Source organism: Eucyclogobius newberryi, unplaced genomic scaffold (genome assembly GCF_026437365.1).
Source record: "Eucyclogobius newberryi isolate DKJ021-1_F unplaced genomic scaffold, fEucNew1.0.hap1 SCAF_101, whole genome shotgun sequence".
Classification (NCBI taxonomy): Eukaryota; Metazoa; Chordata; class Actinopteri; order Gobiiformes; family Gobiidae; genus Eucyclogobius; species Eucyclogobius newberryi.
This window is the reverse complement of record NW_027315726.1, coordinates 117,501-130,333: the sequence shown is the minus strand read 5'-3', so window position 1 is coordinate 130,333 and position 12,833 is coordinate 117,501. Positions and strand designations below refer to the sequence as shown.

General features: G+C 44.3%; 1 protein-coding gene across 1 annotated transcript in view; it reads left to right on the top strand.

The window, feature by feature from the left end:
• The first annotated feature begins 11,908 nt into the window (after window positions 1-11,908).
• Window positions 11,909-12,833, top strand: part of LOC140382582 (uncharacterized) — a 77,755-nt gene continuing 76,830 nt past the window's right edge. Inside the window, exon 1 of the mRNA XM_072465923.1 lies at window positions 11,909-12,107. Coding sequence (XP_072322024.1) covers window positions 12,023-12,107 — 85 coding nt within the window. The 5' untranslated portion in view covers window positions 11,909-12,022. The remainder of the gene's footprint in view (window positions 12,108-12,833) is intronic.

The window sequence follows — 12,833 nt, the reverse complement described above, 5'->3', positions numbered from 1 at the left end:
AAACCAGGGCTCGCTGGGTCTAAACCAGGACTAAAGCAGGTTTAAACCAAACCAGAGCTAAACCATGAAGTCCTGTCCCCAAACTGCTGTCTCTGCCATAAAACTCTGTGTGTTCAGCGTTAGCGTTAGCATTAGCACATAGCACACATGTTTGACTCTAAGGACTTGTAAATGGAGGGTAAATATTGACAGATCCTAGTTTAAAGTGAAGTTCAGACCTAAAGGAGCTCCTCCGTTTAGTCCGGCTTTAGTCCTGAGTTCTGTTTTGATCCGACAGGTTTGGACCTGTTTTAAGTCGGTTTTGCTTGTAATTTAGACCTGGTTTAGTCGCACATTAAAGGGGCTGTACGCATTTATTGTTTTTTAAAGTCAATGAATTAAAATCTGTTTTGCGCCTGTACAAATGTGTTTGGGTGAAATGTACTGTTAGCATGTGTAGCAGTGCTAACAGTATCACGCCAGCAGAGGGCGCACATCTGAACTATAAACACTCCCTCCTAGCTCTTGCGTCCCGTGTCTGCCACTTCCGCATTCCGGTTGGTCGCGAGGGTTGTCTCGTGAGGGCCAGGTAAACGTCTGTCTCAATGTCCCGCAAAATCTATGTATTCTAGTACTTTTAAAATGGGCGATTGTGTACTTTAGTGCCGTTGGATGCTGGACGCTGCACGCCGCATGTCGCCACCCTCCTTGGCATCCCATTTCCTGTGTGGTCCGGCTGGCGGTGCCGGGGTCCTCCGTGTAGCTGCGAGGTGGTCATGTCCCCAGCTGGGGCCCTCGGTGTAGCTGGTACCGGGCGGGTCGGGCAGGAACGTAATGGCTCGTCGTGGGGGCCTAACGTGGTGCGTCTTGGACTGAAGATCCAACGGCACTGGCCCTTTTACTCCCCTTTTACTCCGCTTTTACTCGCCCTTTTACTCCCATTTTACTCCGCTTTTACTCCGCTTTTACTCGCCCTTTTACTCCCCTTTTACTCCCCTTTTACTCGCCCTTTTACTCCCCTTTTACTCCCCTTTTACTCCGCTTTTACTCGCCCTTTTACTCCCATTTTACTCCGCTTTTACTCCACTTTTACTCGCCCTTTTACTCCCCTTTTACTCCCCTTTTACTCGCCCTTTTACTCCCCTTTTACTCCCCTTTTACTCCGCTTTTACTCGCCCTTTTACTCCCCTTTTACTCCCCTTTTACTCCCCTTTTACTCCCCTTTTACTCCGCTTTTACTCGCCCTTTTACTCCCCTTTTACTCCCCTTTTACTCGCCCTTTATGTTTGTAAGCCCCAAAATCACAACAACAGTTTCCTCTGAGGGCCACAGTGAAGAATGAATCAACAATGTCTGTGGTGGCGATGGACGATGTCCCAGAGTCCTCTGTCCTTAGACCCTCCTTCTGTCCTTAGACCCTCCTTCTGTCCTTAGACCCTCCTTCTGTCCTTAGACCCTCCTTCTGTCCTTAGACCCTCCTTCTGTCCTTAGACCCTCCCTCTGTCCTTAGACCCTCCCTCTGTCCTTAGACCCTCCCTCTGTCCTTAGACCCTCCTTCTGTCCTTAGACCTCCTTCTTTCCTTAGACCCTCCCTCTGTCCTTAGACCCTCCTTCTGTCCTTAGACCCTCCCTCTGTCCTTAGACCCTCCTTCTGTCCTTAGACCCTCCTTCTGTCCTTAGACCCTCCCTCTGTCCTTAGACCCTCCCTCTGTCCTTAGACCCTCCCTCTGTCCTTAGACCCTTCCTCTGTCCTTAGACCCTCCCTGGGATAAAGTATAAACCTGGAGGAGTTCCAGATGAAGGAGGATCTGACTCTCACAGACGGAATCAATTAATAACCGTTTTCCGTTTGCTTTACTATTTTCTTTCTCTTTTACATTTGGAACGTGTATATTAAGACCATGTGTACTTATGTCATGTGACTAGAGACGATCACAGTAAATCCAACCCAAAATATGATGTAACTTATTCAGCGCCGCCTCATCAATGAACGCAGCTGTTCTTTTTCTGGATTCATCTCCAGTGGCGTTGGTTCTATAGCACCACCCGATAGCCACACATGCTAATGTTTGTTAGCTTTACAGTGATGACCAAACTCGCTCTGGGCTTTAAAGTTGAACTAGTTTTGTTTTTCACAGTTTTAAGAAATAAAGTCCGGATTTAGTTCCCGATAAGTCCAAAATTGTTGTTGTGATTTTAACCTTAGATATAAGATAAGATAAGATAAGATATTCCTTTATCGTCCACACATGGGGAAATGTTGGTGTTACACTGCAGTAGATACAGAGGAAAAGGACAAATAAACTTATAGAAAGTTTAAAAAAATCACTCTTAATAGAAGAACTCTTATAAACAAAACAAAAAACTCTCATTAACAAAACTCCAGAGGTTTAATCCTGATTTAGTTTGGTCTTAGATTCATAATTTAGACCTGGTTTAGTCTTCATTTAGTCCCAGTTGGTCCAGAATGGTGGTTTAGACCTGGTTTTTCCGTCTGAACGCTTCGCTCCTGCTTCGTGGGAGTCTGTCTTTTTCTTGCTCTGTGATTGGCTGCTGTGCTGGTTTGTGGGCGGGACATAAACAGCTGTCTTTGTCATTAGTTTTGCCACATTATACTTTTCTCCCGAGTCCTGGACCTGGTCTGGATGAGTCCTGATCCGCACATTCTTCACATACTCCAAGGCCCCTGGTTTAGTCCTGGTTTAGACCTGGTTTAGACCTGGTTTAGTCCTGGTTTAGACCTGGTTTAGTCCTGGTTTAGTCTTGGTTTTGTCCTGGTTTAGTCCTGGTTTAGTCTTGGTTTAGTCCTGGTTTAGTCCTGGTTTAGACCTGGTTTAGTCCTGGTTTAGACCTGGTTTAGTCTTGGTTTAGTCCTGGTTTAGACCTGGTTTAGACCTGGTTTAGTCCTGGTTTAGTCCTGGTTTAGACCTGGTTTAGTCCTGGTTTAGACCTGGTTTAGTCCTGGTTTAGTCCAGGTTTAGTCCTGGTTTAGTCCTGGTTTAGTCCTGGTTTAGACCTGGTTTAGACCTGGTTTAGACCTGGTTTAGACCTGGTTTAGTCCTGGTTTAATCCTGGTTTAGTCCTGGTTTAGACCTGGTTTAGACCTGGTTTAGTCCTGGTTTAGTCCTGGTTTAGTCCTGGTTTAGACCTGGTTTAGTCCTGGTTTAGACCTGGTTTAGACCTGGTTTTGTCCTGGTTTAGTCCTGGTTTAGACCTGGTTTAGACCTGGTTTAGTCCTGGTTTAGTCCTGGTTTAGTCCTGGTTTAGTCCTAGTTTAGTCCTGGTTTAGACCTGGTTTAGTCCTGGTTTAGTCCTGGTTTAGTCCTGGTTTAGTCCTGGTTTAGTCCTGGTTTAGACCTGGTTTAGACCTGGTTTAGTCCTGGTTTAGTCCTGGTTTAGTCCTGGTTTAGTCCTGGTTTAGTCCTGGTTTAGACCTGGTTTAGTCCTGGTTTAGTCCTGGTTTAGACCTGGTTTAGTCCTGGTTTAGACCTGGTTTAGACCTGGTTTAGTCCTGATTTAGTCCTGGTTTAGAGGACGTAGCGCTCTCTGCAGACGAGCTAAAGGCTAACAGACTTTACTCTTCCGATGTCGTTGTGCTTCCCGTTAGCGTCACGTGAACACCCTGAACATCCTGTTCGTGACGGAACACTGTATCCGGCACGTTTAAACCGCCTCGTGTTTCCAACGCTGCGTTGCACATTGATGACATCACAGAGGGATCAGGCTCTACTTTCCTCGTCATTTTTACAATTTCGTTTTACGCGACGTCTTCACAAACTGCAACTTGACGGAAGTAAAACTGCGACGAAGGTTTAGCCCGAGCCACAGTCGCCCGAACTCTGGAACTCTGGGACATTTATCCATTTCTTGTCAACATCGTTTGTGATTTTCGGTCGTCACGGAAATGCATTGAATGGAAATTAATTGAATTAAATTAGGAAAAGAACACGTGAGACGTCCGCGCAGGGTCACGCTTTGACGCAGTAACTTCCCCAGTTTGAGCGTTTTGTTGAGGTTTATGACGTCACTTCCTGGTTGGACGCGAGCGCAGGATGTTCTGAAAAGGTCGTGACCTTAGAGAACGATCAACGCTCGGGTCGGATTGTGTCGAACGCCTGAAGAGAAGTGATGTCTAAGATTCTACTGCATGAGTTTAGAACATGGAAACCTTCAGTTACACGTTTTGTGCTGAACTAGTGAAATAAATCATCTAAATGTGATACATTCCAACTTCATCCAACATAAAGAATATATTGGTTCAAATGAGTTTAGCTCATAATAAGAATAAGAAATATAGCCGCAAGCGGTAATGATCGGCCCTCGCCACGCCGCTGCCGCCAAGAGGAGGGGGCGCTAACGCGCCCCAATGGTCCTTTTATTACGCCTACTGCTGAATCTGTGACGCTGTCACATCTTCTCCCCTTTGTTTTACCATCAAAAAGCAATTTTATTTTGAATTCTTGGCACCGTGACTCTTTGAATAAAAATGTGGATAACTTTTGATGGTCCTGAAGATGAGTCTCACCAAATTTCAGGTTAATATGTCTATCGCCCTAAGAGGAGTTTGTGAAAGTCTAAAGTGTAAACATGTTCTGGTGATTTCCCCATTGGAATAACATGGGAGGTTTTGGTCATCGCTACGGCAACACCATAACAATTATGACATGGGTCTCATTGACTTTTTTGATGGGGATGCTAAAATTGAGTTTTGTGTCAAATTTCAGATAATTTCGCAAAACTAAATATTTAACCTCCATATAAAATCTGTAGGGGGCGCTGTGGCGCCAAATTAATTTATTTCACTTCAAGTAGGTTTAGGGCAAAGAGTTTAACAACTGATTCTAATTTGACTCAATTTGGACTTTATCTGTGCAAACGGCAGAAATGTTAAATTTGGGAGATTTCTGAAATTCTTGCTACAGTTTGCAGCTTCACAGAGACCGTGACAGGGTCAATGTCATTTGGATAACTTTTGATGTCCCACTCCTCAGTAGCATTTTCACCAAATTTCAGCTTTTTAGAGCCAACGCCCTGGGAGGAGTTCGTAAAAGTATGACGTTTGGAAAAACTCCCGAGTCATGTTTAGCCATTTTTGAACCAACATGGCCGACATTTGGTTGGATGGACGGCGTTGCCGTAATAATATTTTTTACTTCTCTTGTCACCATCTACCTCTACGCCAAATTTCATGATTCTACGATCAGATTTTTTTTGGGTCATTTCCCATCTCTCAATGCATTTTTGAAAATAGCCAGAATGTAGAGAGGCACGATTTTTAGAGGTGTGAACATTTTTGTGACTTTTCGTCAATGTTCACTGGGTGAAAAATAGGGGGGTTGGTCCCAAGAAGAAGAAGAAGAAGAAGAAGAAGAAGAAGAAGAAGAAGAAGAAGAAGAAGAAGAAGAAGAAGAAGAAGAAGAAGAAGAAGAAGAAGAAGAAGAAGAAGAAGAAGAAGAAGAAGAAGAAGAAGAAGAAGAAGAAGAAGAAGCAGAAGAAGAAGAAGAAGAAGAAGAAGAAGAAAGAATAATATTCCGATGCGAAAACAATGTTTCCCATTTTTAAAATATCATGAACTATACATTTTCGGAAAGCGCTTGCGCTTTCCTACCTCATGGTGTGGGTCCCTGGTCACTGACGGGTACTTTCGTTAATTTTGAGTAACTTTGTGTTTTTGGCCCTCTATACAGTAATAAAGTTCATTTTTTGCATTACATGCTTATATGCACGGAACATGCAAGAGATGGGGAACGTATTCGTGAGCTACTTAGGGCAAATGAGTGCTTTATACATCTCAATGTAAAGTGCTCGTTTAGTGCGTACTTTTGCACGGGCTTCGCCCGTTTACAACGGTAATGTTCTATTTTTCTACTACTAATTAGTCTGCACGGGGCGTGCGTGAGTGAAGGAGTGCGTTAGTGAGTGTTTGGAAGTGGGCGAGCGCTTCGCGCTCGATTACGTGCGCACTTTCGCAGTCGTGCTTCGCACGGCCTTACAAGATTAATAGGCCTCTCGCAGCTTGTGGCGCTCGGGCCTAATAATAAAGAAATAAAGAGACAAAAACAAAATAAAGACAAAAAAAATAGAATAATATCAATAATTCAAGTTCCTATTAATGAGTATAATTTTATTCTATAATTCATTTCTTCCAAACAGAGCGTGAAACTAGCTTTTTCTGGTCCTGAACATCTGTTTATGCAAAATAAAATGTGGAAGAATAAAACAGAATATTCAGAATATAATTTCTGTGGCTTCAGAATGTGACGTCAGCGTCGTTGACCCTCGGCCAGTGAATGTCTGACCTCTCTCGTCCCGTCGCTCTATACTTAGGACCACTGCAGACCACCTACTCCGGCCCACCCACAGCAGACGACTCGGCCACGCCCACAAACGGCTCATCCTCTCGTTTCACACTAAAGTCTTTAACAAGAGTCACATGACAAATGTACTTCAACACCAGGAACTATGAGGAGACGGTGTAGTAGAAGGAGTTAAATGCTTAAATGCTGAGTAATAACAGTAGTAGTAGTAGTAGTAGTATTAGTAGTAGTACTTCAATGCCTAGTAGTAGTAGTAGTAGTAGTAGTATTTCAATGCCTAGTAGTAGTATAGTTGTAGTAGTAGTAGTACTTCAATGCCTAGTAGTAGTAGTAGTAGTAGTAGTAGTAGTAGTAGTAGTAGTACTTCAATGCCTAGTAGTAGTAGTAGTAGCAGTAGTAATAGTAGTAGTAGTAGCAGTAGTAGTACTTCAATGCCTAGTAGTAGCAGTAGTAGTAGTAGTAGTAGTAGTAGTAGTAGTAGTAGTAGTAGTAGTACTTCAATGCCTAGTAGTAGTAGTAGTAGCAGTAGTAATAGTAGTAGTAGTAGCAGTAGTAGTACTTTGATGCTTCTTCCGGGAGAAGAGGGGAAACAGACTCTTGTGAACGCTGTTGGAAATATCAACAAGAAATTCATGAGTTATAAACAGAGATATTTGCTTTAGAACCTGAAAAAGGACTCGAGACCCCAGTGTCATCCCGGGCTGAGAAGTCCACATTCTTTACAAGAAAAACTGCTACTTTCAATCTAAACCAGAGTGACTCTGTGTCGTTCCCAAAACTGTCTTAGGACCAGAAAGACCAGGATGTGTCTGGAACAAACTCGGTGCAAAGACTAAACGATACAAAGATAACGTAAAGTCACCTAAAATACAGCTTAAAAACAGATTTTTACCACATTTAGAGACTGAAGTAAAGGAAAAACACATGAGGCGTCCAAAAGGCAGGGAGAGAATCTGTGTCAAACATCAAGGTGACTGACAGGTCCGTCCTGATGGAGACGCTGCCATACGTCATGTGACACACGGAAAGATCAACACACAGTCACCTGGTATCTCCCCCCTCGCCCTTCACCTGGCATCTCCCCCCTGCAGCTGTTCAGAGGTTGGTCCTGCAGCTGTTCAGAGGAGACACATACATGATTGACAGGTGCACTGTTTATGGAAATTATAAACTTTGAAAATGTCTCATGTTCTAATGTAAATGATTTGTTGAAATCTGTTACATCGAGTGTTTTGAATGTTCTGGACACCATCGCCCCAACGAAGGCTAAATGGTTAAAAACAAGCAGAAGTTGCCATGGGTTAGGGTTAGACCCTCCAGCTCAGCTGCCGTTAGAACTCATTTCCATATCCAAGCAAAAGATGACCCTAAAACCACCTAGACACTTAGAGCTGACTCACTTTGCACCTGTAACTGACAAAACTGTCCATGAGATCATCACCAGTCTGAGTTCATCTACATGCTGCCTCCCCGTGTGTCCTTCCAGATTTCTAAAGTTTAAGATCTGAGTGCTGCTTTTGACACTGTCGATCATGGGAGCCTCTTACAGAGACTAGAGGACTGGGTGGGCATCACTGGCCCCGCCATAAACTGGTTAAGGTCCTATCTGAAAGACAGGAAGTACTTTGTGTCTCAGACCACATGCCCCTGACATGTGGAGTGCCCCAAGGGTCAGTCCTAGGACCTCTTCTACAAAACAAGTTATAAATCTGGGGGTAAAAATGGACTCAGACTTGAACTTTAACACGTCAAATCAATAACATCAGCAGCTTTTTACCATCTAAAAAATATTGACAAAATCAAAAATATAGTGTCTAAACCAGATTTAGAGAGACTTATCCATGCGTTTGTCTCCAGTAGATTAGACTACTGTAACGGCCTGCTCACTGGTCTCTCCAAACGAGCTGTAAAACAGCTGCAGTACATCCAGAACCAGGAAGTACCATCACATTAGTCCTGACTAGAACCAGGAAGTACCATCACATTAGTCCTGACTAGAACCAGGAAGTACCATCACATTAGTCCTGACTAGAACCAGGAAGTACCATCACATTAGTCCTGACTAGAACCAGGAAGTACCATCACATTAGTCCTGACTAGAACCAGGAAGTACCATCACATTAGTCCTGACTAGAACCAGGAAAAACAGGAAGTACCATCACATTAGTCCTGACTAGAACCAGGAAAAACAGGAAGTACCATCACATTAGTCCTGACCAGAATCAGGAAGTGCCATCACATTAGTCCTGACTAGAACCAGGAAATACCATCACATTAGTCCTGACTAAAACCAGGAAGTACCATCACATTAGTCCTGACTAGAACCAGGAAGTACCATCACATTAGTCCTGACTAGAACCAGGAAGTACCATCACATTAGTCCTGACTAGAACCAGGAAGTACCATCACATTAGTCCTGACTAGAACCAGGAAGTACCATCACATTAGTCCTGACTAGAACCAGGAAGTACCATCACATTAGTCCTGACTAGAACCAGGAAAAACAGGAAGTACCATCACATTAGTCCTGACTAGAACCAGGAAAAACAGGAAGTACCATCACATTAGTCCTGACCAGAATCAGGAAGTGCCATCACATTAGTCCTGACTAGAACCAGGAAATACCATCACATTAGTCCTGACTAAAACCAGGAAGTACCATCACATTAGTCCTGACTAGAACCAGGAAGTACCATCACATTAGTCCTGACTAGAACCAGGAAGTATCATCACATTAGTCCTGACCAGAACCAGGAAGTACCATCACATTAGTCCTGACTAGAACCAGGAAGTACCATCACAGTAGCCCTGACTAGATCCAGGAAGTACCATTACATTAGTCCTGACTAGAACCAGGAAGTACCATCACATTAGTCCTGACTAGAACCAGGAAGTACCATCACATTAGTCCTGACCAGAACCAGGAAGTACCATCACATTAGTCCTGACTAGAACCAGGAAGTACCATCACATTAGTCCTGACTAGAACCAGGAAGTACCATCACATTAGTCCTGACTACAACCAGGAAGTACCATCACATTAGTCCTGACTAGAACCAGGAAGTACCATCACATTAGTCCTGACTAGAAACAGGAAGTACCATCACATTAGTCCTGACTACAACCAGGAAGTACCACCACATTAGTCCTGACCAGAACCAGGAAGTACAGGAAGCACTATCACATTATTCCTGACTAGAACCAGGAAGTACCACCACATTATTCCTGACCAGAACCAGGAAGTACAGGAAGCACTATCACATTAGTCCTGACCAGAACCAGGAAGTACCACCACATTAGTCCTGACCAGAACCAGGAAGTACCACCACATTAGTCCTGACCAGAACCAGGAAGTACCACCACATTAGTCCTGACTAGAACCAGGAAGTACCATCAAATTAGTCCTGACCAGAACCAGGAAGTACAGGAAGCACTATCACATTATTCCTGACTAGAACCAGGAAGTACCACCACATTATTCCTGACCAGAACCAGGAAGTACAGGAAGCACTATCACATTAGTCCTGACCAGAACCAGGAAGTACCACCACATTAGTCCTGACCAGAACCAGGAAGTACCACCACATTAGTCCTGACCAGAACCAGGAAGTACCACCACATTAGTCCTGACCAGAACCAGGAAGTACCACCACATTAGTCCTGACTAGAACCAGGAAGTACCATCACATTAGTCCTGACTAGAACCAGGAAGTACCATCACATTAGTCCTGACTACAACCAGGAAGTACCATCACATTAGTCCTGACTAGAACCAGGAAGTACCATCACATTAGTCCTGACTAGAAACAGGAAGTACCATCACATTAGTCCTGACTACAACCAGGAAGTACCACCACATTGGTCCTGACTAGAACCAGGAAGTACCATCAAATTAGTCCTGACCAGAACCAGGAAGTACAGGAAGCACTATCACATTATTCCTGACTAGAACCAGGAAGTACCACCACATTATTCCTGACCAGAACCAGGAAGTACAGGAAGCACTATCACATTAGTCCTGACCAGAACCAGGAAGTACCACCACATTAGTCCTGACCAGAACCAGGAAGTACCACCACATTAGTCCTGACCAGAACCAGGAAGTACCACCACATTAGTCCTGACTAGAACCAGGAAGTACCATCACATTATTCCTGACTAGAACCAGGAAGTACCACCACATTATTCCTGACCAGAACCAGGAAGTACAGGAAGCACTATCACATTAGTCCTAACCAGAACCAGGAAGTACCACCACATTAGTCCTGACCAGAACCAGGAAGTACCACCACATTAGTCCTGACCAGAACCAGGAAGTACCACCACATTAGTCCTAACCAGAACCAGGAAGTACCATCACATTAGTTCTAACTAGAACCAGGAAGTACTATCACATTAGTCCTGACCAGAACCAGGAAGTACCATCACATTAGTCCTGACCAGAACCAGGAAGTACCGTCACATTAGGACCTCAGGGGCCACACGATAAACTCATTAAAACAAAAGTGTGGCTCAGACACTTTGTCATCGATGGTTTACTGAACGCTGCTGTCGGCGCTGGTACTTTTATAGTCCACATTCCAACGACAGGTCACGACCTCTGAGTCCAGCTGTACAAGAGGAAGTGGACTCTAATTTAAGTTTCAGATACTTTTATTGTCCAGGAAATGACAATGAAACACTTTGTTTGGGCTGGTCACGAGACCCAGTTTAGTCCAGACTAAAGACTGTTTTACCTTTAGACCTGGTTTAGAGCTGGTTTAGACCAGATTTAGAACTGGTTTAGAGCTGGTTTAGAGCTGGTTTAGACCAGATTTAGACCTGGTTTAGAGCTGGTTTAGAGCTGGTTTAGACCAGATTTAGAACTGGTTTAGAGCTGGTTTAGAGCTGGTTTAGACCAGATTTAGACCTGGTTTAGAGCTGGTTTAGAGCTGGTTTAGACCAGATTTAGACCTGGTTTATAAGTAAGGGAAGGATTCTGAAACGTGAGCTAAAAAGGCGACATGAAAATGAGGAAAAGCTCAGTCGATAAAAATGTGCATTTGACACTTTCCAGAAGCTTCTGGAGAAAATGAGTCGGACCTGATTCAGTGGAGGATTCATTCTGAAGATGAAAGATTTCACTTTTACCTACAACAAAACTCAGTCACACTCGCTGTTTAGGGCCGTTTATTAGTCCTGGTTTAAGCCAGACTGGATTTAGTTCTGGTCAAGACCAAGTTTAGTCCTGGTTTGTAGCCCATTAAGACCTGGTTTGGACTTTGTTTAGATCTGGTTTAGAGTTGGTTTTGTAATCTTAACCCAGTTTAGGCTTGTCTTAATCCTGTTTTGGACCTATAGTAGTCCTGAACCAGCTTAGTCCTTGTTTAGAGCTGGTTTAGAGCTGGTTTAGAGCTGGTTTAGCGCTCCTCAAACACCAGACTCCTTTGGCCTCTGCAAACTGCACAGAGGGAGTGGTCTGGTTACAATCTGCTCATGACAAAAGGGGGAGGATGAGCGAGCCTCTCCCTCTCGCCCTCCTTCTCCCCCTCTCCCCCCCCTCTCTCTCTCCTCGCTCTCTCTCTCCCCCCCTCTCTCTCTCCTTGCTCTCTCTTCTCTTCTTTTCCATTGAGCTCCAGTCTGTCCCACACATCACACACTCATGCACTTTTAGACTTTTTGCACCACCGTTTTTTGGCCTTTTTTCCTGCCCTTTTCGGACGCTCATGCCATAGAGCGCGGACGCGATGGGGATTTCTGTGCATCTGTGGACGTCCGGGCTCCTGCTCGGACTGCTCTGGACGGCGGCCGCTCAAGAGGCAGGAGCAGGAGGTAAAGTCCAGCGGAGACACGAGTGTTTGGGGGTGAAACGTGGGAGCGTTTGGAGGTGAAACGTGGGAGCGTTTCAGCGTTTGGGGGTGAAACGTGGGAGCGTTTGGGGGTGAAACGTGGGAGCGTTTGGGGGTGAAACGTGGGAGCGTTTGGGGGTGAAACGTGGGAGCGTTTGGGGGTGAAACGTGGGAGCGTTTGGGGGTGAAACGTGGGAGCGTTTGGGGGTGAAACGTGGGAGCGTTTGGGGGTGAAACGTGGGAGCGTTCGGGGTGAGACACGAGCAGAGTCGCAGCCTGGAGGGGCAATAAACGCACGGCATTTTCAGCGGTCGTGACCCGATTGCGGCTCGTTTGAAGGATTACAAAGTGTGAGATGGAGCTCAAGAGGATGACATCTGAAAAAGCACCTTCCACAGTGCAACGTTTAGCATTTAGAAAGGTTAAATTGACTATTAAGAGCACGAGATGTTCCAAAAGAAGGCTGTTTTGTTCTTGTTTTAAGTTTTATTTTTATTTTCCATAAATAGATTTTTTACCAAAGGGATAATTTACGGTTCAAAACAGACGCTTTGATTTAAATATCATGAACAAACCTTTAACTTTCTTCTAAATCATGGCTAAAAACAAATAAAGGACGATTTGGACATATTTGACTCAGTCTTGCTTGATTTGATACTTCATGAATGAATTGTAAACATCAGTTAAATCTTACTTTGCACATTTACAG